The sequence below is a fragment of the Glycine max genome, chromosome 7 (genome assembly GCF_000004515.6).
Source record: "Glycine max cultivar Williams 82 chromosome 7, Glycine_max_v4.0, whole genome shotgun sequence".
NCBI classification, from domain to species: domain Eukaryota; kingdom Viridiplantae; phylum Streptophyta; class Magnoliopsida; order Fabales; family Fabaceae; genus Glycine; species Glycine max.
Window position 1 is genome coordinate 40,199,626 of NC_038243.2, and position 24,439 is coordinate 40,224,064.

A 24,439-nucleotide genomic window follows, 5' to 3' on the forward strand; every position below is an offset into this window, starting at 1 on the left:
TTAAGCAAAATAATTGATTTAATGATTGAAACAAATTGTTCTTGGATTATTCTAATATTTTCAAAATGGACGATGTTTTCTTGGCGGATCCAAGACCCGGACTCGGCAAGGGCAAATTTTAAATAATGTAGAAAGAAAAAAAATCAATTATCTGGGTCAGACAAGTTAGAGGGGCTATCAAGTTCGGCCATGCTAGCGGAAGCAAAAGACTCGGTTGATTCCATAGAAGACAGGGATGAAACAGTATCAGAGTCTGAGACAACTTCATCATGATGATCAATGATGTGATCTTCATCGGTGTCGGATGCCTCAGACCCTGATACCCCAAGCAAGAGCTTGTTTATTGCTGACTTTGCAGTTTCCACAAACCATTCATCCTCAGGAAGTGCACTGATAATTGATCATGAAAAATGATTGGTGTTAGAATACTAGAACACAATACAACTGAGGACAAGGAATGGTAAATGCAGAAATGAAGAATACCTTTGTGGATCTATGCCCCTAGCAGAGAAGGTCCGGATGGCACGTGCAGTGATAGCTGATGCTATCTGATGGATGTGTCGAGACGGATACCCCGCAAAGCGCGCAATTTCAACAGTGAAGTGCATATCAAGAATTAACTGTCACAAAAAGACAGCTATGGGTGAGAGGAGTTCAGAGCAAGAAACCCTATCCACAATTTTACCAAACTAAATTGAAAGAGAATAATTCTCTTAACAATTTTTCCAATGGGAAAGAGCAATAATAGCATGATATTAAGTAATTTTCTCTAAAAACATAGGTTTTATTACATAATGATAACATCAAATGATGAATGAAATGCATTATATCTTCAATTGTGGTAGATGACAAATTCTCGAGATGCAATCTAAGACTCCCATGATAACCATCATAATTATTTATTTGACAAGCCAAAAAAACGACGTTATTTGTCAGAAAATGTTAATATAACCAAATATTGTACAAATGATGCATCAAGATTGTGCTGGGTAAAGCTTAAGACCTAAAAGTATTTTGGATGACAGAATTTGGACATAAAAGTATTCAATTGTTCATATATATATATATATATATATATATATATATATATATATATATATAAAATAAAAATACCTGCTGCAAACCAAGTGGCTTCAGAGGAGCTGATTTATCCTCTAATACACCCCAGAACTCTTGTTCATCAGACAACCACATGACAACAGTCTCTGTTAACCTAGCTAGCAACATTTTCTGTATTTTCTCTTTCCCAAGTAATACATCTCCAGCCACAGTTGCTAATTGCTGCAGCTTTGCAAATAATGCCTGCAAATATAGCTATACTTGTCAGTAATAAAACAAAACACCAGAATTCAATATGAACATGTAAATAAATATATAGACACAGACCGACAGATGCACAGATACACACCTCAGTAAAATAGCATAATGCAAGAAATTATCAAATTAGTGAGCAAATAACAGCCACAGCTTCATTCAGAAAAACAATTTCTAATAATGATTGAAAAAACATGCAATTAACAGCTAACATTACCAAAAAGGAAACATGGAAACACAAAGGGATGATCAAAGAAACAAATAGAGAACGAAAACAAGGGCAGCAGCAAAAGAAGAAAAATAAGAAAACGACCTGAAATGGAAGCGAAGGCAGTGGGCCAGAATCCCAGTAAAGATCATCTCTGTTATCACTCAAGTAAATATGTGCATTCAACCGTGTTTTTCCCTCTCTTGAATAGATGAAAGTAACAATGTATTGCCGACAGAAGTGATCCCGAAGTTTGTCAAAAGAATGCTGAAGATGTTTCCTCCACTCCTTCAATTCTACAGTAGCATTTGTATTGAATGATACATTCTCTGTCACTCCACTATTTGGTTCCTTGGCCTTGCTTTCACTTTGCAGCATCCACCTTGATAACACAGCATTTGGTAACAGTTCATCCAATATTGTAAATGCTATTCCCAATATTGCAAGTTGTTCTGAGTCAGTCTCAGCTCTGAAAAGCACGACCTCTTTCAGTTCTGGAAGATTGTCATCATCAGAAGGACCTGGTAGTGCTCTGATAAGAGCATCCATGTATTTATCAAATAGTTGTAAGATTCTATTCAGTACATTTCCTCCAAAATGCAAACTAGCCATTGGCGTTAGCTGTTCCAATATCTCCTATAATTTGCACCAAAAGTACATTATGTTATAGCAAGACAGAAAAATTCCAAGCAAGTTCATTCATTTGCGCTCAAGTGAAAACAATCTCTTTAAAATACATAATAAGCTATAAACAAAACAAGTGAACATACATAAAAGGAACACGTCGCAAAAGTATGCCATATGTTGCACTGCCATTAGCACTAGTTACAAATCAACTGTCAATACTTTAGTTAATTCCTCCCAGAAGATCATGGATATCAAGGAAAATTTACTAAAGGTCTAAAACCTGATATACGTCATGAGGACCTTAATCAATAGTTTCTTATCAAATAGACCAATTTATTACATATTTTGTTCAGATGAGGGTCAACAGTATGCTGCATATCTTTAGAATAAATGTTTTAATAACAGAGCTAGCAGGGAGAAAATGGAAAAGGAAATGAGGACAAAATTTAAAGCAAAGGCTTTTCTTATCCTATAAAACTTTACATAATTCCATCACAGAAAAGAGTGCGTAGGCAAAATAACATAATTATTGTCCATTTGAAAATAGCCATATCATATGATATAGTTACTTACTTCAACTATGTGCATAAATCGCATTCCACTCTCAACAAGCATGCTATTAGATGAACTTGCAATTGCAGAAAGTGAAGATGCAAACTGTGGTGACAATGGGCAACATTCAGCAGATTCTGCCATGTCAAGTACTACTCTTCTAGCACGTCTAAAATTTGATTCTAAAACTTCTTCAATAGAAGGACGCAGAAGCACCAACAGTAATTTAGATAATTTCAATCCTTGCGATTCCAAGATTGAGCAGTAGTTCAGACTAGCCTGAATGCCGATGCTAGCAGCACGTAAGGCAGAAACAGTCTCAGATGAGGGTGCATTCTCTTTCACCACTCGTACAAAATATTCAATTTCCCATTCTGCCCACTGAACAATTCTGTTGGTATAAACAGGATTATCTCCAAAAATCAAAGCAGATTCCTTTATTGTCAGTGAAATTACAGAAAACACAATCTTAGATAATGTAGAAGGAAATGTTTCAGGACAGAGAGAACTTGAGGGAAGCAAAGCCTCAATTCTCTTTTGGAGGTGAGACTGATAAAACTTCAGCATTAGTTGATGTGCTAGAGGACCTTTTCCAAGTTTTGTTAAACCATTTAAGGCTGTTTTCAGCTCAGGGAAACTAACAGAAGGTTGTTCAGCAATTCCAACCAGCTGGTCTTCAAGCATTGCCTTTCTTTCCAACAAGGCAGACTTGTACGAGGAAACATCATCTGAAGAGTTATTCCCTGAGCCTTTCAACTCTGCAGAATTCTTTTCTTCAGCATCTAATGCTTCTAATGCTTCTAATGCTTCTAATGTTTCTTCAAACTTATGCTCAGCCAAAAGTACATCAATGGTTTCCAAGAATAATATTTTCTTGTCATTTCTCTCATTTGGTAAGGGCTCAAGGAGTTCAGGTAGTTCAGGTTCTTGCTGAATTTCAGAAACATCATTGCTTGACTGATTCCACTCATCCAATTCACGGCAGACACCAGTCATTAAATCCTGAACAAGAATACCTTGTGCTGAGATATGCTTTTGCAGCTCAATCAATTCATGCTTTACTTCCACGGCCTCTTCAGATATCCTACAATATCAAGAACAAACAACAAAATTTGAATGCATATAATATGGTTGAAGAAAGTGATTTGAATTGTTACAAAAGTCTGTTGTTTTATAGTTCAGGTTGCAAACTTGTTAGAAATATATTAAAATAGGAACCATTCATAGGCCTTATACTAACAATTTAAGCTTTTGAGAAGCTTGGTCCTTCAACCACACAGTCAAGTGTTCAATCCTTTTCACACCTATTCCCCAATTAAATTAAATTTCAGCACAAGGTAGAGAAGAGAGTTAGTGCTTTGTGCACATTTCAAGTTCAAGCCCAAAAATAACTCATGTTTCAGGGTGTGTTGGACATACTAAAGTATAACCAACTTACTGGGCAATATTTTAACAGCTTTTTCTTAAAGAAACTAAACAAATAAAAACAATACCAGTTTGTTTATGATCTTCCACTGCAGCATCCATACAATAGAAACCTTTAACAAGCTATGCTTGCAACTGGAATGGTGCATTACAATGGTTACTTACTTACTTTGTTCACTAAATAGCATTTTGAAAAATATCACCATAACTAGAGAAAATTACAGTGAAGCAACAAGCAAATAAACCAGAGTGCTATTGAGCCATTCATAGTTTTATCACTTACCAATCAAAAAAATGAAACCTTTTCATGTCAGTTTGGTATGGGGGGTTAGAAAGGAGGTGATAAATTCATGAATCAACTCTCAATGCAACTTTACTATAACTTATCTATGAATTTTCACTCCCATTTATCAAGACGTTAATCATTTTCCACCTTTTCTGAGACAGCTATTAAAGGCATGGATCTAATCAAACATTCAACAAGTCTCCCATTCTTCATATTCCAATTTGCAAGATAACATAAAATTAACAGACGAATTCTTAACAAGTAATCACCAATCAAGGAAATAAGATCACTAGCTTCTGCTTCCACTGCAGAATCAATAAACAAATGTGGATCTTATATCGATTCAAGAAACGAAAAGGAAAAAAATATGGTTAACACAAAAAGTTAACCTGCACCAGCAAGTCTAATAATGGCCACATGACCAACACAATACAACATTCAAATTAGAAAAATTGTACCCATCATACCCATATGTAAGTGTGCCGGTACTTGAACTTGTATCAGTGCAATATAGACAAAAAGTACTCAAATTTATAAAAGGGTCTTGAAATTCCTTGGTTGGTAACTTCAAACAAATTGTGACAGAACAATACACAAATGTTACCTCAAGAAAGCCAAGAACTTGGAGTGCATATTGCCGCACAAGTTCTCCACAGCATCTTTCAAATCTAGGAGCTCGCAGCAAAGCTTCCTAATCCCCTGAAAAAAAAAACACACAAGTTTTTGTTTCATGACAATCCAAAGAAACATGCAATTAAACAAATAGAAGTTTTCTTCAGAGTGTGCATTGTTTGATGTTGATTGCGAAGAGAAAGAGCGAACCTTTTCGGTCTGAGACTGATAGAGAGAGTCAACCTTGGATTGGGGAATGATGCTCTCAATGGAAGGGAAATCTTCTTCTTCCTCGCTACTCTCCATTCTGTCTCACACACAATTGCCCCTTTTTCTCACTCTGTTCACCTCACACAAGAATAGGTGCATTTGAAAAAATGGAATGTGAAAGTGCCTCTTTAGTTGCAAAATATAGTCTATTTTACTATTTTTATTTTATTTTTTGAGAAATGGAAATCATTTTTGTTTTAGTTTTTTTATGTGTTAAAAAATATAGTACTTTTATAAAGTGAAAACATTAGGAAAAAATATCTTTCTACAAATTTGGAAATAATGCAACATATTCTATTCTTTTCAAATTGCCTTGATGTTTAGGATTTTTTTATATATACCAATTAAGAAAAGTAAATAGTTCGAATAATTTATTAGAGAATAGTTTCAAAAAAGAAAGATTAGTTTAATTAAAATATTTGTACTCTATTTATTATTTTCCATAAATGCATTATTAAATATTTTAAGACAATAATATTTACTTGAGTATAAAATTAGAATAGAAGTTTTATTGAAGCCGAAAACATTAATCATGTGTGTGTGACTTAAGGGTAATTCCCTTTGTATAAGAAATCCCTTTGCAAACAATATAAAGTGAAAACTAAAATGTCATTCAAAAAGTCAACCTAACCTAAGAAGATATATAATCATTAGAACATTAGTATTTTTATGGACATCTCGTGTCCTCCTAGAAACTTGTTTAATCTGAAACATAAAAATTAAACTAATGAATACTATAAAGATGCAAAAAATTATGAATGACTCATGAATGCATAATCTATATAAAACCTTGCTTCACAATTTCATAAACATAAAACATTAACTTTTACATGTTTAACATTATCTTTTCTTATTTTCAATATAATCTTACAACAAAGCATTGAACTTAAATTTCCAAGCAGCATCCTTTCGTTCTTATATCATAATCTTGTACTTATATCTCTATACATACGGAGAGAGAGACACACACACAATAGAAACATCTATAAAAGAATGAAAAAAATAATAATAATGTCATGTTGTTCTAGGGTCTCCCACTTGGCAATAACATGGTTATGCTTAATGTATGACCCTGGCATTTAGTGTATGCAAATGACACTTAACACCATTGTTTGGTCTCTAAAAGTCTCACCCTTAACACATAAAGAGACGTGTTTAGTGTGAAAGCTCATGAATTCAAGATTTCCTCCATGTCAGACTCATTCTCAACACACCATTGGATGCACATAGAATGGATATGCAGTTATATGGGACTTCTTTGGTAATTTCCACACATAGGACACAATGGAGCATGTTTAGAGTAGTTCCTTCACTTAGTACAAACACACTAGACAACAACACATGCTTCACGTGATTTCATGCTCAGCGTCACATATTTGCTTGAAAGACTGATCTACAAATTGTAACAACACAAATCTAAGATCTCCCTTGGTCATTGGCGGCCCAACAACCAATAAAGAATTTTAACTGAGGAAAGTAATTTATCAGAGAATTTGAATTTCTGTAATTTAGAATTCATTGTTTAGATGTTTTTTATGAAGAATTTTAAATTTTGGAATTTTAAAACAGAATTTTAAACAACTAAAAATCTGGAATTTCAATTTCCTTCTAAAAAGTGAGAAATTGAAATTCTCTTCTTACATTCTTCTTCAAGAAACACCGTCCGAGCTCCTAAGATATCGATCGAGTGTGAACATAGAGGAACACGTATAACTAGCACACCAACCATATCTTCTCTTTTTTTTATTCATTTTTTTCATCCTCATAATTTTAATTTTTTTTATCCAAACACAAAATTTTGAAAATAAAAGAATTTCAATTGAAGTATTTGAAATTTTTAGAATTTAAAATTTCTCAGAATTTTAAATTTCTTCATCCAAACACACTCTTAAGGAAAACTCATCAATCATACCAATCAAAGTAAAACCCCAATAAATCTAAAACTTAGATGTTTTACATGTAATTAATGAGTATCGAGATTAAAAACTAAGATGTTATTTGTAAGGGTTTATAGCTACAACCTTTCATATGAATAATTAAAGTACAATAATTGCATATAATTAATGATGCATACATGATATTAATGACTCTTTTAAAATTACAACTTTATTTACTTTACCGTGCATTATATTTTTTAACTTGTACAATCAAAATAAATAACTTTTCATGTTCTATGATATATGAATGTATTATTGTTTAAACATTTAAGTATATATCTAATTTTATATCTTCATTTTCAAGTGTCTTTAAAGTTTCAAAATTTATAAATTTAAAATTATTATTCTTGATATTTTTAAAGAAAATTATATATAATTACTACTTGATGTGGATATTCATCTTAATGATATAAATACTGAAGATACGGTTTAAAAAAAATCAACCATCCTTACAAAATTATGTAAAAGAAATGATTTTTTTTCACCATCATTTACCCGAGAAATTGAAAACTAAGTAACTTATTAATAGGAATCATTAATTCTTTGGAATAATTTAAATGAAATTAAAGATACAAACCAAAAATAAAATATAAATTCTTCCATATACTTGACATTATTAGTTATAGTTGTAGTTGCAAATTTCAAAACTACAAACAGGAAAATTGAAACTGCATTATTAGAACCAACACAACAAAAAACAGCAATCCACATGCCAGAAAACCAAGTCCAAAGCTGGAGGGATATAAAATGACCATAAAACCAAGAAAATGGACAGATGTCAACACCTCAGCTATGAACATTTTAATATATTCATCATACTTCAGTTTTAGTATATAGATATTGATATAAAATCTATTCAACTGGCGTTATATATATATATAACTCTTTTTACTCTTTCCAATTTTGTATAATAATGGTGTATAACCCACCATCTAGTTTATTACTCACTTGTACTATATTATATGAGATTTAAGATTTAAATTTTGTCCACAAATAAGAAATGGTTGAATTCATAGAAAATATTTGATAATTTTTTAATATATCTTTTATCTCTCTAATTAATGATTTATTTACTTTTTTATACACTACTCTTAATAAATATTGATTAAAGATAATTTTATAAAAAATATTTAATACAATATTGATGTTATAAAACGATATTTATTTTGGAATAATTTTTTTCCTCTAAAACATCATAAAATTTAGAATAAAGATAGTATTAATAGTCAAATAATCAAATCTTCAGGGGTTTCAAATCCAAACAGATTTAAAATAAAATAAAAATAGAAAATTGTTAAAAAAATAAAAAAACCAATCAAATTGATTTTTTTTCTCAAACCGATTAGTCAATTTTGTAGTGTTTTTAATATAAATTTATATAATATATATCACTTTCTCCTTTAGATGACTTTTTAAAATTATGTTTGATTTAAAATTAATGAAAAATTAATAAATTTTTATTATAAAAGGTTTGACATATATTAATTTTTTATTTAATTTTTATTTTAAATAAAAATCAAATCAAACAGCCCACTTTCAAATCCAAACAGTGGGCCGTCTTACTCGGAAATACAATAGTCAACACTATCTATCAGTCAACCAAAGTTCCACGTGTCACAGTATACTGTACTGTCACTTTTTATTTTTCTTTTGTATTTTTTTTTTATAAAAACGGCCCACTGTTTTGCTTCTCCTCCACGTGCACATCACGTGCCCACTCTCAAATTTTAATTTTTGGAATCCAACAAGTGACTTGGGCCGTGAACCCAACAACTTAACCTGACGATGACGTGTACCCTAGTTCCTTCTAGCGTCTTCCCCAAACACAAAACCCGCTAATAATAACATTCTCAACAATTCTTCTTTCTTTCTTCTTTTTTCCAGTGGTTCAGGAACTCTTCTTCGTCACTGTGGTTGAAAAAATCGAAGCCTCTCTATCTCTATCTCTGCATTAAAGTGAAACGCATCAGAGAAATTCAATTCAATTCAATGGATGCGAATCGCGAGCAAATTGTTGTTGACGTTGGATCAGTGGTGGAAGCCGTTTCTGCTGACGATGGTCACGCTCCTCTCTACAGCATCGAAAGTCTCTGCATGCGTTGCCATGAAAACGTAAACTTTTTTCTCCTTTATCCAATTAATTCACTGTGTCGGTTTCTTCTTCTTTTCGCGCACTTCCTGCGTTTGTAACTGAGCTATTCAATTTTCCATTTTTTTACTCTTGCATATTCATTAATTGAGTCGGTGAACGTTAGTATGAAGTTTATGCATTGCTATTTGTTTTCTTCTTCTCCTTCTGCGTTTCATTCGTATTCTATTTTTTTTACTCTTTTTATTTCTGCATCTTTATTACTCGGTGGTGAACGTTATTATGAAGATTATGTATTGCTTTCCTTCCTCTTCTTCGTTTAATTCGTATTCAATGCACATTTTTTAACTCTTTTTTTCTTCTTCATCCTTATTAATTACTACTCAGTGTACGTTTCTGGAGTTTAATCATTGAATTTGTTTTTTCTTCCAGAGTCAATGGTGCGTTTAATTCGCATTCAATAAAGTTTTGAAGCTTATGAATTGCACTTTGTTTTCTTCTTTTTGTGCGTTTAATTCGTATTCAATGCACCATTTTTTTAACTCTTCTTTTTCTCGGTGAACGTTTCTGAAGTTTATTGAGCTTTGTTTTACTCGGTGAACGTTTCTGGTTTATTGAGCTTTGTTTTTTTTCTTCCAGAGTCAATGCGTTTAATTCGTATTCAATACTCGATTTTTTTTACTCTTTTTTTCTTCCCTCTTTAGTAGTTCTTTGGACGCAGAAACGTTTATGATGTTAAACACTGAGTTTTTTTTTCTTCCATACGTCAATACGTTTAACTCGTATTCCATACTCAATTTTATCTACTGTTCCCCCCCCCCCCCCCCTAATTGCTCAGCGAAAAAGTTTTGTAGTTTAAAGGCCTTGTTTTTTTTCTTCCCGAGTCAATGCTTTAATTTATGAGTCGGTGGGGTTTAATTTTTTCATCAATTCATTTAGCTGTATCAAACACTTTTTGGAACTATCCACCGTTTGAACTTGTGAGGTAATCTAGTTTGGCGGCATACCATATTGGATTTGGGGTGTTTGAAAGAGTTTTCACCAAAGCTTGTAAAAGTAACTTGTAAACGTTTTTACCTTATTTCAATAAGCATTTAGGAGAAATTTATCAATATAAGCTATTTTTAGTTTATTTTAATAAGTTCAATGATCAAATATGTGATGAGAACTTAGTTAAGCCCTTAATTAAATTATTTGCCTAAACACTTTCATTGTGTATGAGTTGGGAACTAAGGATACGTTTTATGTATATTGAAGGATAGGACAAGTTGAATAGGGTAGCACTTAGCCCAAGCAACTAAGTCACAAGCAAAACATTTTGTTTTGTCTATTCTATTGGGTTGGTGCACTGCACAAATAGCATAGGTTAGCACTTGGCACATGCAGGACTTTTTGTTTTGTCTATTGTATCCTGTTGATGCACTGCACATGTAGAATAGGTTAGCTTAGCACTTGGCTGTTACAACAACAACAACGCCTTATCCCACTAGGTGGGGTCGGCTACATGGATCAACTTCCGCCATAATGTTCTATCAAGTACCATACTTCTATCCAAACCATTAATTTCGAGATCCTTTTTTATAACCTCTCTTATAGTCTTTTTGGGTCTTCCTCTGCCTCGAATTGTTTGTCTTCTCTCCATCTGGTCTACTCTCCTCACTACAGAGTCTACCGGTCTTCTCTCTACATGCCCAAACCACCTAAGTCTATTTTCCACCATCTTCTCTACAATAGGCGCTACTCCAACCCTCTCTCTTTATTCTTAGCCGGTCCCAAGCCCGGATAAAAGGAGAGGCTTTCGACAGCCAATGTTAAACTTTGTCGAATCTCTATGACATAGCACTTGGCTGTTAGCACAAGGAAAATTGTTGTCTATTGTATCAGGGTCTATGCATTGCACATGTAGAATAAGTTTATTAATCAAATGATATAAGGTCTCAACTCTCATGTGATGAGAACTTAATTAAGCTCTTAATTGGGTTGCGTCTAAACATGTTCATTGTATACGAGTTGGTAACTAAGGATACATTTTGTGCGTATGGAAGTATGGGGCAAGTAGAATAGGTTAGCACAAGCAATTGAGTTTCAAGCAAAACATTTTGTCTATTGTATCGAGTTGGTGCACTGCACTAGTATAGTAGAATAGACTAGCACTTAACACAAGCAAAACCTTTTGTTTTGTCTCTTGGTTCAGAGCCGGTGCACTGCACATGTAGAATAGGTTAGTAGCAAAAAGACGTTTTATTTTGTCTATTGTATCAGGTCTATGCATTGTACCTGTAGAATAGGTTAGCATTTAGCACAAGCAAAACCTTTTTGTTTGTCAATTGTATCAGGTTGATGCACTGCACATGTAGAATTGGTTAGAGCACTTAGTAGAAGCAAAACTTTTTGTTTTGTCTACTGTATTGTAATTGGTAGATGCATTGCACTTGTTGAATAGGTTAGCACTTAGCACAAGAAAACCTTTTGTTTTGTCTATTGTATCATGTTATGCACTGCACGCATAGAATTGGTTAGCTCTTGGCACAAATAAAATCTTTTGTTTTGTAAATTGTATCAGGTCAATGCACTGTACTTGTAGAATTGGTTAGAGTTCTTAGCACAAGCAAAATCTTTTGTTTTGTAAATTGTATCAGGTCAATGCACTGTACTTGTAGAATTGGTTAGAGCACTTAGCACAAGCAAAACTTTTTGTTTTGTATATTGTATCAGGTAGATGCATTGCACTTCTAGCATAGGTTAGCATTTGGCACAAACAAAACCTTTTTTCTATTGCATTGTGTTGATGCACTGCAAACATAGAATTGGTTAGCTTTTAGCACAAACAAAACTTTTTATTTTGTCAATTGTATAAGGTTGATGCACTGTACATGTAGAATTGGTTAGAGCACTTGGAACAAGCAAAACTTTTTGTTTTGTCTATTGTTACGGGGGTTGATACACTGCACAAGCAGCTTGGAGGTGGGGCAGGGGTTGGGTTATTCTTCATTGGTGTTAATGGGTGGTCTTGTGCAGGGGAGTAGAAGTTATATCATATATCCGTTAAGTGCAACTTATTTTGAAGAAATAATACTTTTTTCAGTTTACTAAACAGATATTTAGGAAAAAGGAGAAATTATTTCATGGGACTCATTTATTTCCAAGCAACATTGTCACTTGGGTTATTGAGTAATGAATATTTACACTTTTTTGTGTTTTTCATCTTTTGTGTTCTATATATGGCCAAGTTAAAAATCAATGAAACAAATAATTGTGTGGTCCAATTATTTATTACTTAGCAAATGAGTCAAATGCACCCTAAAGCTTAATTTGTAGCTTCATCCATTTTTTTATTCTTAAACTTATCATCTGACATCAATTTCTTTCATGTTTGTCAGGGGATTACAAGATTTTTATTGACTTCAATTCCCAACTTCAGAAAGGTATGCCTTGTCTGTCGGTCTTTCCTCTTGTGATTGACATGTGGTTACTAATTTCATATTTTCATCTGTAGGTATTGGGATATATCATATATGTATTTTAAACTTCATCTTTATTTCTGCCTCTCCTTATGTTTATGTTTCATTCACTTTTCCCCCCTTAAGTTATGTGTTACATACTTCAATTAAAATGAATTAGCACTATTGATTCACAAATTAGATGATGGATCTTATCACATGTTATTTTTATCTGCTGTTTCTTATGTCTGTCCATTAGTTTTCTAGAAATATTACCCATTGCCACATTCACCTTTCCTGCAGATTTTGTTGTCAGCTTTTGAATGTCCCCACTGTGGTGAGAGGTAGACGACCCTTTAGTCTATGCCCTCCTCTTAAAACTGTGCATTGAACATAATTGATCCCTTTGATCTTCCTTGAAAACTAATATTTTTGTTTTCTAATTATTGTTTTTATCTGTTAGGAACAATGAAGTACAGTTTGCTGGTGAAATTCAACCGCGTGGTTGTTGTTACTCTCTGGAGATCCCATCAGGCCAACAGAAGGTTGTGTTGATTCAAATTTCAACTCCCCCCCAAATAATTATCATTATTTATAATATAAGAAAACTTGTATAGCCCCTAGATAAATTAAAAAAATGGTGTAATAATGACTTGAATGGAGGTGCTCAAGTGTGGCCCAAGTTTTTTTGTTCAAGAACTACTTCCTTAACAAGTTTGTTGGAAAGCAGCATTAATTATGGACATCCTAGCCTGCCTTAATTTGAGACCACATGCAACTTCATTGTGATAGGTGTGAAGGGGTGGTGTAGTCCCACATTGACTAGAGATAAGGCTTAAGTAGTGTCTATAATGCTTGGATCCATTGTTGGGCCACCGACATTGGGACGCCTAGGCATGAAGAAGGGGGGGGGGGGGGGGGTTGGAAACCCTTGGCTGCCATAACTTGTGGCTTCATGCACTTTTGTTGTTAATGGTGTGAACTGGTGGGTATGCTCCCACATTGACTTGAAGGCTTAAGTAGTGCCTTATAAAGCTTGGGCATTTCTCACCTTACAAGCCAGTTTTGTGTGGTTGAGTTAGGTCCTAAGCCCAAATTCTAAGAAAGTTAAACAACACAACATTCTTATCAGCAAAAAAAAAAAAGAATAAGAGTTTCTTTGTCCCACATTTCTGATGTACTATTTGGATATTATGACTTGCTATAATTATAATTTTTCAATTTAAGTTTGTGTTAATATTGTGAGTTAGAGGTTATTTTCTTTATTTATGCATATGCATAGTTAAAACTATGAACTTAACATTTTGGCGGTCTCAACTTGTCTCACTCAGCTGAGACTTGCATATATAAAGAGGAAATGAGTACATGACAAGATATGAAAAGATAGGGTGCAGACTGCAGCTCTTGTACAACAAAGAAAGAGTGCAAAATAAGAAAGCTAATAAAACATATAAAAGCACATATTAATCTAACATGTGTATTATATAAGTATAATTTTTGCATTTTAGGTAAAAAGCAAAAATATAGGATCTTACAATTTGAGTTACGATCCCCGAGTTATGAGTTTTCAATCCCCTCCGGATCCCAGGTAGAATGTCAGGTTTAACATCGTAAAAGACATTTGTCTTGAAGGTATAATGATGTGAAACGATTTTAAGAAAGATGGCATACAATGATATAAATGCATGGCAAAACTTAATCGTGAGAAACTTAGAAAGAACTGCAATACTGAGGCAGAATACAGCTGGGTTCTTCGGTATTCATCCATTCTCAGACCCTGGCCAAAATTTTTAGGAAGAAAGACATTGGAATATCTTAGGATAGTAACATTTGTTCATATTGTAAAAGAACTTTCTAGGTTGGCATTATGATGAACTTTTTCCCTTTTTAAAATGGTGGTCTCACTTTATTCAATCAGGCATCCCATCGCCTTCCTCAATGCTTGCAACATTTGTCAGTCTTAGCATTTTAGGTTGCTGTTGTTGTTTGCAATTGAAAACACTGCAACTGACGTGGTTGGTATTTGTGTGCATTTTACTGAATCAAGTATGACAAGCATCTCAGTGGTGGAGACTGGAATGAATGTTGCCGTCCTATTTCACCTTTTTCTTTCCATGCAAGGAAATAGTCAAACTGGGAATAGAAATGGCTAGGAGGCTTTTTCAGAAACGAACAATATATGCATGTTTGTCATACAAAATCAGGAAGGAAATAAAGTTAATTGCCCATGGTGAAAACATTGATGCATACCATGCCCAAACTAAGAAAAGTCTGGAAACTAAATTTAACAAACTATTTTAACATTGGTGTATTACATGAAACAGAACCTCCAGGAAATTAGCCTTATTGAATATCAGTTTAATACCTGTATCATCAATGCATGCTTACTTGAGATTCTCTTATTTGTTATTTTGATTTGCAAGCATGCTTTTTTGTTAACTATTCTGATAATTTGTTTATAAGAGTGCCTTATTGACAAGTTTTATGAATGCAGATGCTAAATCGACAAGTGGTAAAAGCGGAATCTGCTACCATTAAGGTACACAAATTTGTTTTTGTTTACTTTTTTTCTGCATTTATTTAAACTTGTTTACTCTTGTTCCCTATTTTGACTGTAATGATAAGGTTAATGAAAACCCTTTAGTTCATTGACACCCTGGTTCTTGTCTCTTTTAAGTCAAGGGTAAGATAGATAGATAGATAGCACAATTTTTTTTTTTTATGAATGAAGCAATTTAAGAGTCATCTCTATTTATTGAGTGATTATTGCGGCCCTATTATTGAAAATTTTATGTGTAATGTGTAATAAATTCATTCAAAAGGCACCTTGCTTAGATGCATGATTTTGCAGATACCTGAACTGGATTTTGAGATTCCACCAGAGGCTCAGCGTGGTAGTCTGTCAACGGTACTTCTGATACATATTTCAATTTACTTTGTTCTTTTCCCATTCCTAGCATTGACAGGTTTGCTTGGTCAATTTTTTTCCCCCAGGTAGGGGTTTACCTGTTATTGCATTTGTCAGTGCAAATCTCTTCTCGACACTGCTTTTCTTTTTGTCATGCACAGCAGACTATTTAAAATCTGGTGAATAAACATGTCAATGAGTCCTTTTTTTATTTGATCAAAAACGATTGTTTGATTGAAAAAATAAGAACGTTATCTTTCTAGTCTATTAATTTTTGTTTGTATGATTTTGGGTAGATTTCTGAAGCTTTAGGTTTGACTCATAATCATATCATAATTTTGGCACTTTCCATATGCACCCCTTATTTAGTAGCAAGGACGATGCCCATACATGTATATTAGAAATGTAAGTTGTGGGTGTCGGAGCTCTAACTGAGTATTTATGAAAATTCATCAACACTGAACAGTTAAACATTTGTAGTCAAATGATTCAACTATATCATTTTTTGTGTTATTATAGGTGGAAGGGATACTTATGAGAGCAGCTGATGAACTTCAGACCCTTCAAGAGGAACGCAAAGTACTATTTGTTTCTGCTTTATATTGTTATTTGATATATAAGTTTCTCTTTTAATAATTTAATGTTATGCTTTTTACTTTCTAGAAAGTGGCTCCAGAGACAGCTGAGGCAATTGATCAGTTCCTGGTGAAACTGCGAGCCTGTGCAACAGGAGAATCAGCCTTCACATTTATTCTTGATGATCCTGCTGGAAACAGCTTCATTGAAAACCCGTAAGAGATTATAACTCTTTTTTATTTTTATAATAAATAGTAAGAGTAGTTTTATTAGAGAAGAGATTATAAGTAATATGTCCTCATATAAGTAAATGACAAAAAACAAAATTAAAGGTTAAAATTTTCATCTTTGTAGAGCTCACAAATTTCTTTGCTTACAAGTTGACAATTGTAGGGATAATAATAGTGTTTATTTCACAAGTGTGGGTTGAAATATGTGTAAAAATAAAACTTAACAGTTTGTAAAATGTAAAGAAGTTGAGGGTTTTAACATAGCAAGGGCCACACAAGAGACCAAAATCTGAGGCTCCACCTTGCTAACAGCACTCTGCTCCTTAGGGAGGACTCCATCTAATAGGCTGCCTTTTCCTTTCTCAAGTCTTATTACATCACATCATATCGTTGGATCCCCTCCATGCACTAGTGTCTCCATCTAACAAATAGCCTTTTCTCCTTGAGTACATAACCGGGTGAAAGATGCTATAAGATTCTATCATGGATCCCCCTCCCCCAAATTAAGTGGTAAAAATCGTTCTTGGTTAGTACAAATCCGTTTCAAATGGTCAAATTCTCAATCTCATACATTTTAATCTCAACTTCTCATAACAATGTTATTTAATGTATTCGAAGTAATTGCTTTTTTCACAGATATAATCATGCCATTAAATAAATTTTAAAAAAATCAGAAATCTGAGTGATTAAACAAAATATAAAATTCATATTTCTCCAAGCATAAGAGATATTAAATGGTGTTAATATAACAAAATAAATTTAAATAATAATCATAGAAATAATAAAAGCATGTCATCATGATCACTATTCACTCACAACTAGTAAGATCCAACTAAAATTACTTCGAAGGAGAACAAGTGATGTAGTGTTTATGGATCTAAACACCAACAACTATTTCAACAAGACTTTGTAAATGGAAGAAAATGAAAAAGAAGAAAAGGAAGCAGAATAGCAACGAATATATGGCTAACCAGAAGAAATGGGAAGCTTATCCTGGACTAGGGTTTTGAACTATTAGTTGTTGCCAAATTATGTAATCATCATGCAGCTCTCTATCAAGGCCCAAGGCCCTGTCATTTTTAGGCCTGCAAAATTTATCAAAATTAACAAGGTAATTTCTCATGGTAACCCCCATTTCTGACTAAAGAAAGAGTCTCTTAATTTTCTCCATTCTGTCTGCAACTTGACAAGAGAGTGAAGAGACGCATGATTGAAGTGATGCTGTACAAATGACATCTGATTAGGAGTAATGTACCCTTCTAGAAGAGAATAAAAGCCAGTTTCATATTGTATCATACTATCATAGAAAGATTATGGAACTTATTATATTGAAATATGTTCTTTTAAGTGTATTTTGGTGTCTTGATGGATTGTTGTATTGGATTGATGCTAACCAAATCATTCCATACTGTATCTTATAACTTATTTTAAATCAGTCAAGTCAAACCCGCATTTGTTGGTGAGGCAATCTTACCTGTATTTGGTGCTCTTACTAACATTAGTCACACCTTTTAGCTGCTGCTATTTTAACTAAATGGAAGACACATGTGAACAGGTTTGCACCATCATCTGATCCATCATTGACTATCAAGTTTTATGAGAGAACTCCTGAGCAGCAAGCATCATTGGGATACCTTGTTGATTCCACTCACATTGAAGGAATTCATGATGAAACACCAGAAGGAGGAGAAGCTGTGACTGCTGATCAAGTGAGGAGAGAACCTCATGGGTCAATAGGGGCAACAGCTGGTCATCGAGCCATTGCACAGAGTAACAGTTCAGAAATTGCTGAAGCCTTATTTCGATATACTGCACCAGAAGAGGTATGTTTTGCTGAATTGTATAATGCTTGTACTGAGCTTTGGCCTTTTTTGTTATTTGTTCATTCAGTGTCACATTGCTGTTTGTTCTTGACAGGTGATGACATTTCCATCTTCTTGTGGTGCTTGTGCTGCTAGTTGTGAGACTCGAATGTTTGTCACCAGTATCCTTTTTATCATTTTTCATACTGTCATCAGGGTATTGTTTGACTGTGTTATATTTATTTAGGAATCTGTCGTTTTTGCATCAATGACAATTATAATTAAAACTGAAATCTGAAATCATATAAACTATAGGCTGGTTTTTCTTTGTTTCAACTTCTTTTTAGATTCCATGTTTGATGTATTTCGGTTGAAATTTGAAGCTTTAGTCACCTCTTTGGTGTGCAGAAATATGTTTTTAGATAACCATGTGTTCATTTAAAAATCCTGAAAATATTTGTTCTCAAATTTCATGAACTTAGCTATAGATTCAAGTTTACTCAACACCAATGTTGGATGTTTAGATTAAAATGAAACACTTGTCTACAGGGTTGACTTGTATTCTGATAGGGTAAAGACTGTAGATAATATTCATTTGCTTGCTTGATAACAGCGCCATGCTCTTTTAGACTATGCCATGTGCTAATTCTATATTCTATATATTGGCAGTCTGCATCAGCAACATGTCTTGTTAGTTCTTCTACACACTTTTGTTGATCTTAACAATGGCCAGATATTCCTTACTTCCAAGAAGTAATAGTTATGGCATCCACATGTGATTCCTGTGGTTACCGCAACTCTGAGGTATATGCTGATTTCTTGAGTGTAGTTCTCTATTTTGAGGGCTGGAATAAATATTTCTCTTCACCTTGCAGTTGAAACCTGGTGGCCGAATTCCTGAAAAAGGAAAAAGAATTACTCTTAATGTGAAGAATGTTAATGACCTGAGCCGTGATGTAATAAAGGTCTGTAATTTTGTCCTGGATCTTAACTAATTTCTACCCGGCAGTTTCTTAATTTATATATGTTCAGTGATGAATAATGGATCTTGTAGTTTATCCTTGCATTTTGTGAGCATATCATTTTTCTTATTTCTAATGTGTAATTACTACAAATTGGGATTAATAAAAGAAATCTCATAAGAAAAGTAAGTACTTTGGACTCTGGTTATTGACGTTGTAGCCTTCAAATGTAGGACAAATGTAAGCTTCCGGAAGTTTGAAGGAACTGAGGGAAAAAACTAATCATGTGAACTCTTTCAGTGTCACTTTAAATTTTTGCTTTATTCTTCAATTTATTTTTTCATCACAATGGGAGGAAACTACAGCATTTTAAAGAATCAAATTCACATTTTAGCCTGAAATTGATGGTTTCATCAAGAGATATCCTAGAAATATTACATCAGCATGTTCTGTTTTCAATGATATAGTTAAAAGTTGTAATGATACATATGCAGGTCTTTCTAATAAGGATAAACTGTGAAAAATGTCATGATGATACCCATATAGGCCTGATCATTTAAATTTTTTCTGCAATCTGAGACATAGAAATGTATTTCATATCTATTGACTGAGTAGTTTGGTTTGATTAGTCTGATACTGCAAGTGTAAAAGTTCCTGAACTTGACTTGGAGCTGGCAAGCGGAACCCTTGGAGGAATTGTTACTACTGTTGAAGGTTTAATTACAAAAATTAGTGAAAGTAAGTTTGCTTTCTCTCCTACACAAAAAATATAATCTAGACAACATCCTACTGTGACAGGATAATTAGGAGTGATCTTTGTGAAAAGTAGAGGACATAGTAGTAGTCGTAGTCTTTGTTGAGCGTCATTTGAACAAAATAATAAAGACATTTTTCTTTTTAATTGATCTTTCAAATTTCAACCACTTGAACTCATTATTTATTTCTTTCATTCCAAATAATCTACCTCAAACATGTTTGAAAAGCCTTCTAAATGAAAAATTTGTATCCGTTTTGGAAAGATGGATTTTAAACTGTTCTCCTTTCATCATGTATATGTTGTTCTTGATCCTGTGGTGTGATTTTTTTTTTTATATATAATCTATTTATTTTTTGCTAGATTGTAGCAATGTTGTTAAATAACAATTGTAGTGCCGCATAACACTATAACATGCATCTTTTTGGCCCTCTGCTATGGGCAATTTCTGAACGGAGCCCCACTATGGCAGCTCAATGGCGTGTTTATATGGTGAAATTTTGGCCTTCTGCCATATTTTGCCATCCGCCATAGAAACATTAGAATGGAGAATATAATTTGATAATTTGATGTGATTTGCATATACAGGCCTTGAGAGGGTCCATGGCTTTACTTTTGGAGATAGTCTTGATGAACAGAGAAAAGGCAAGTGGATAGACTTTAAAGCAAGGCTAAACAAGGTAGCAAATGACTATTTATCAGAGTTGGTCTGAAGTTCTCTCATATCTGTTCATTTTATAATTCTATTGATTAGATTACCATCAGATTTGTTATTTATGCTTTACACAATGTTTTGCGGCTGACTGGGGAAATAGATAATTACAGGCATTGTAAATTAATTTGTATTTCTGAATTATCTTGTCGCGTATTTCTTGTTCTCTTTTAGGAGGATGTGATGTCCTGTTTGTAAACCTGTTTCTACCAGTTTGATGAATTTTTTCTATAAAAAGAAAAAGAAACACATAACAAAAAGAAGAGAGTCCAGGGAATTTTAACCAAGTACATTCTAATAAGGGTCACTTTCTGGGCTACGACCTGTGGTCATATTCCATGCTACTTTTGGGCTACATCGCTGTTGGATGTTTCTCTAACATCAGTGATTAATAGACTGAAGCTGTCAGACTATCGGTCTCTTCCTGTCTTTGAATTTGAAGGCTTTGATTGGACTTTGCCTATTTAAACCTATAGGTTCTTTAATCCAATATTTTGTCTGCATCCTTTCATTTTGTGCAGCTTCTTAGCTTGGAAGAAGCTTGGACTCTAATTCTCGATGATGCATTAGCCAATTCTTTTGTAGCACCTGCAACTGATGATCTAAAAGAGGACAATCAATTATCATGTAAGTTTTCCAACTCAGATATCAAGCTATACTTCGTGCGGATAAAGTTTACATTTTCTGAGTTTGGAATTGAAATTGTGAATATCTGTTTTGTCCCCCCGCTTTTGCTCAGGAACCTCAAAGTGACTTTATTTTGTTATATTCCATTTCCATCTATATACTAATTCCATTCATTACCATGAGAGACATTTCTAGTCTCTCTTTCTCTATATACCATATGAAAATTTGAAATATCATGATGTAATAATCCAGAAATTGCAATAGAAATTAAAAAGATAGCATTCTGCACCATCAGTTCAAGTTGTTATTGACATGATAATTTTCTGTTTTCTAAACTAGATTATTTTTATTGTGTTGTGCAGTTTGCTTGTATAGTGATGGGGTTTTAACTTTCAACTTTCTATACTTGATCATATAACTATGGATCAGGTCATTCCTTGTGTACTCATTATTGGAAAAGAAATATTTTTTTTTCTTTCTTCCTGAAGATATCTGATTAAATTCAACCATTGGAGTTGCTTGGTAATCCAGTATGCTACCATGTAAAACAAACAAACAAGAAGTTTATGTGTGTCGTTCCCTTGTTAGGGGCACGTGTTTCAACCTTTTGCGTGACAGTGCTAAGTAACCTGCATAATTGGAATCATGTGACGAATGGGTTTAATGAGCTATATGTATGATATAATTCTGATCGTTTAGAATTGTTGGCCTGTTATCTACACTTGGCTGCATAGTTTTTCATGTAAATATATTCATGTCTTACAGTTTTCTGTTTGGCAATTTTGTCACGATATCTCTTCAGTTGAGGAATACGAGAGGTCATGGGAACAAAATGAAGAATTAGGTCTGAATGATATAGACACCTCTTCTGCCGATGTTGCTTATGAATCAACAAATACTACTAAAACTGAGTGAACATTATGTGGTTTCCTCTCCTCACACCCCAACCAAAACAAATGAAGGGAAGAAGCTGTTGTTAGGAAAGGAAGAATTTTTGTGCCAATTTGATTCAATGAGACAGAGGAAGGATGGAGAAGTCAATTGTCTTAAGCGTCATGTAATGGCTGATTGGTTTATTAATATGTAAGCAAGTCCATTAACTAGTATCATCTTTCTGAAATAGTTCAGTCGTGAAAGATGTGATCTCCTGTGAATTGGTAAGTTAATTGCTTATTAATGGTTTTGTAGCCATCTAAGATTGTTTCTTTTGGCATTTTTTCTTCTTTACCCTCTTCTTTTTTTAATTGGCGAAGGTCGGTACAGTTGAAATATAGTTGGATACTTTTGAATATGTTGATTAAGGATTATTTAGTCTATGGAAAAAACTCCACCAGTATAGGCAAAAAATCTGAGGTTGCTCTTTATGCTTCGAAGATTTGTCTATGGTGAGTTGCAATACGTTTAATGAAATAAAAAATAATTAAAGATAATTCAATAATAAACTTTGAAATTATAGATAATGAATATTTTGAGTTTAAAATATAAATTAGCTTTTGGAGAGATGACTGAGTGGTTGTTAGCCAGTCCTGAAAACGGGTAAAGTTCGAAACAAAGAGCTATCGAGGGTTCGAATTCCTCTCTCTCCTTTCTTGGCTAATAGATTTGATTGTTTTTAGTTTCTCCATCAAATCTTTTTTTTAAAAAAAATAAAAAATAAACTCCTGGCTAATAGATAGTGATCAAAGCTGACACCCAGGGCTATTAGAAGGGTGAGTTAGTGGTTTACACATTTTTTTAATCATGGTATTGGTATTTTATACTTATTGTCATAAGTATTGACTATTTTTGTTAGGGATTATCAGCGAACACTAGTTGAATATTTAACTCTAACATGGTTTATTCTAGGGGTAGGGGTGCTTAAAATCAAATCAAATCATTTATAAATTCAAAAAACTAAAAATTGCATAAATTGAAAATCGTAAAACCAAAAATCCAAAATTAGTATATTTTTTGATATTATTATAAAAAATTAAATCAAACTGAGCAAATCATATATAATAATTATTATATTATTTTTTGTTGCAGTAATTAACAATAAAGTATTAAAAAATGTATTATTTTCTCTTTTTATAATTAAGATATATATTTTACTTTCATATATGTTAAAAAATATATTAATATTATTAAAAAATAAAAAAATAATTTAAAAATTATATAATATAATAATTATATAAGTTTAGTTGATAAATTTTAAATTATCATAATATATTAAAAAATGTCAAATCAAACTGAATTGAATCACAAAATAGGTTTGATTTGGGGTTATTTAAAATAGACCAACTTGAATTACAAATACCCGTAGTTTATTTCACATACCCAGGGTCAAGGTCAGGATTTAAATCCTAGTTGATTAACCTATAAGTCAATATTATTTGTATCAATCAATGGTAGTGATAACAATTTTGTTAACATTAATTTTATTGATTTTAAATAATTAAATTAAAAGTATATTATTGAAAAAGTAAAGATAGGTACCGGTTGGTTTGAATTTAGTATATACTTAGATTTAAATTTGTTATTGTTAATTGATTTATGTTGGATTTTCTTATTTAACATTTAAATCAAATGAATTCGATTTATATTTGGTTGGTTTGGGTTAGGTTAGTTAATACAATAATGAAAAAATATTAATTACAAAAAATAGAAAAAAAGAAGTTAATATTATTTATTCAATAGGGAATCAAACACAAGTATCAAATGTGTTGTAAACTTTTAATTCACGTGAGCTAGAGACCCTTTTAGACTAAGAAGTCAATATAAAATGAAAAGAAATGTGATGAATAATCTTAAAAGTTAGAATAATAGAATTACACAAAATACAAAAATTATAGAATTATAAATTATACATGAAAAACGTGGTATACGTTTGGGTTAGTCCGGACTTCATGTGTCTAAATTTATACCTGTACCAATAATATCAAGTTTCTAATTTTCAAATTCAGACTTATACTACAAATCAATCCAAAGTTTCTTATTCAGTTTGGTTCATGTTGATAGAGTTATCAGGTTGACTCAAACCAATGTTCATCCCTACATAAAAGAAAAAACGAGAAAGGAGAAATATGAAAAATAATGAGATAGAAGAAAAAAAAACATAAAAAGATAAAG

General features: G+C 32.9%; 2 protein-coding genes and 1 long non-coding RNA gene across 8 annotated transcripts; 2 read left to right on the forward strand and 1 right to left on the reverse strand.

Annotated features, from left to right (window-relative positions):
• Positions 1 to 5,415, reverse strand: LOC100798215 (exocyst complex component EXO84C). The gene is made up of 7 exons (XM_003529386.5): positions 5,235 to 5,415; positions 5,017 to 5,111; positions 2,723 to 3,785; positions 1,628 to 2,158; positions 1,114 to 1,302; positions 484 to 620; positions 1 to 390 (listed from the first exon to the last, which is right to left on the reverse strand). Exons 1-7 carry the CDS (start codon positions 5,328 to 5,330, stop codon positions 144 to 146), a joined length of 2,358 nt encoding a protein of 785 aa, XP_003529434.1. The 5' UTR covers positions 5,331 to 5,415; the 3' UTR covers positions 1 to 143.
• A 3,623-nt stretch (positions 5,416 to 9,038) lies between these two features.
• Positions 9,039 to 22,522, forward strand: LOC100798741 (zinc finger protein ZPR1). 6 transcript variants are annotated; one of them, XM_041017389.1, is made up of 17 exons: positions 9,039 to 9,343; positions 12,701 to 12,745; positions 13,064 to 13,104; positions 13,224 to 13,305; positions 15,255 to 15,299; positions 15,612 to 15,668; positions 16,188 to 16,247; positions 16,332 to 16,459; positions 18,030 to 18,297; positions 18,392 to 18,458; positions 19,010 to 19,080; positions 19,152 to 19,241; positions 19,868 to 19,976; positions 20,581 to 20,672; positions 21,226 to 21,331; positions 21,694 to 21,760; positions 22,097 to 22,315. In XM_041017389.1, the coding sequence occupies exons 1-16, from the start codon at positions 9,221 to 9,223 to the stop codon at positions 21,747 to 21,749; spliced, it is 1,440 nt and encodes a 479-aa protein (XP_040873323.1). In that variant the 5' UTR covers positions 9,039 to 9,220; the 3' UTR covers positions 21,750 to 21,760; positions 22,097 to 22,315. The 6 variants fall into 6 exon arrangements, with proteins under 6 accessions (XP_040873323.1, XP_040873322.1, XP_006583933.1 ...); XM_041017388.1 differs by having other exon boundaries at positions 22,134 to 22,315; XM_006583870.4 differs by lacking the exon at positions 21,694 to 21,760 and having other exon boundaries at positions 22,097 to 22,522.
• LOC121175175 (uncharacterized) lies at positions 15,675 to 16,187 on the forward strand. The gene is made up of 2 exons (XR_005892383.1): positions 15,675 to 15,847; positions 15,965 to 16,187. It is a non-coding gene; the product is annotated as an uncharacterized lncRNA (long non-coding RNA).
• Positions 22,523 to 24,439: the final 1,917 nt, after the last annotated feature.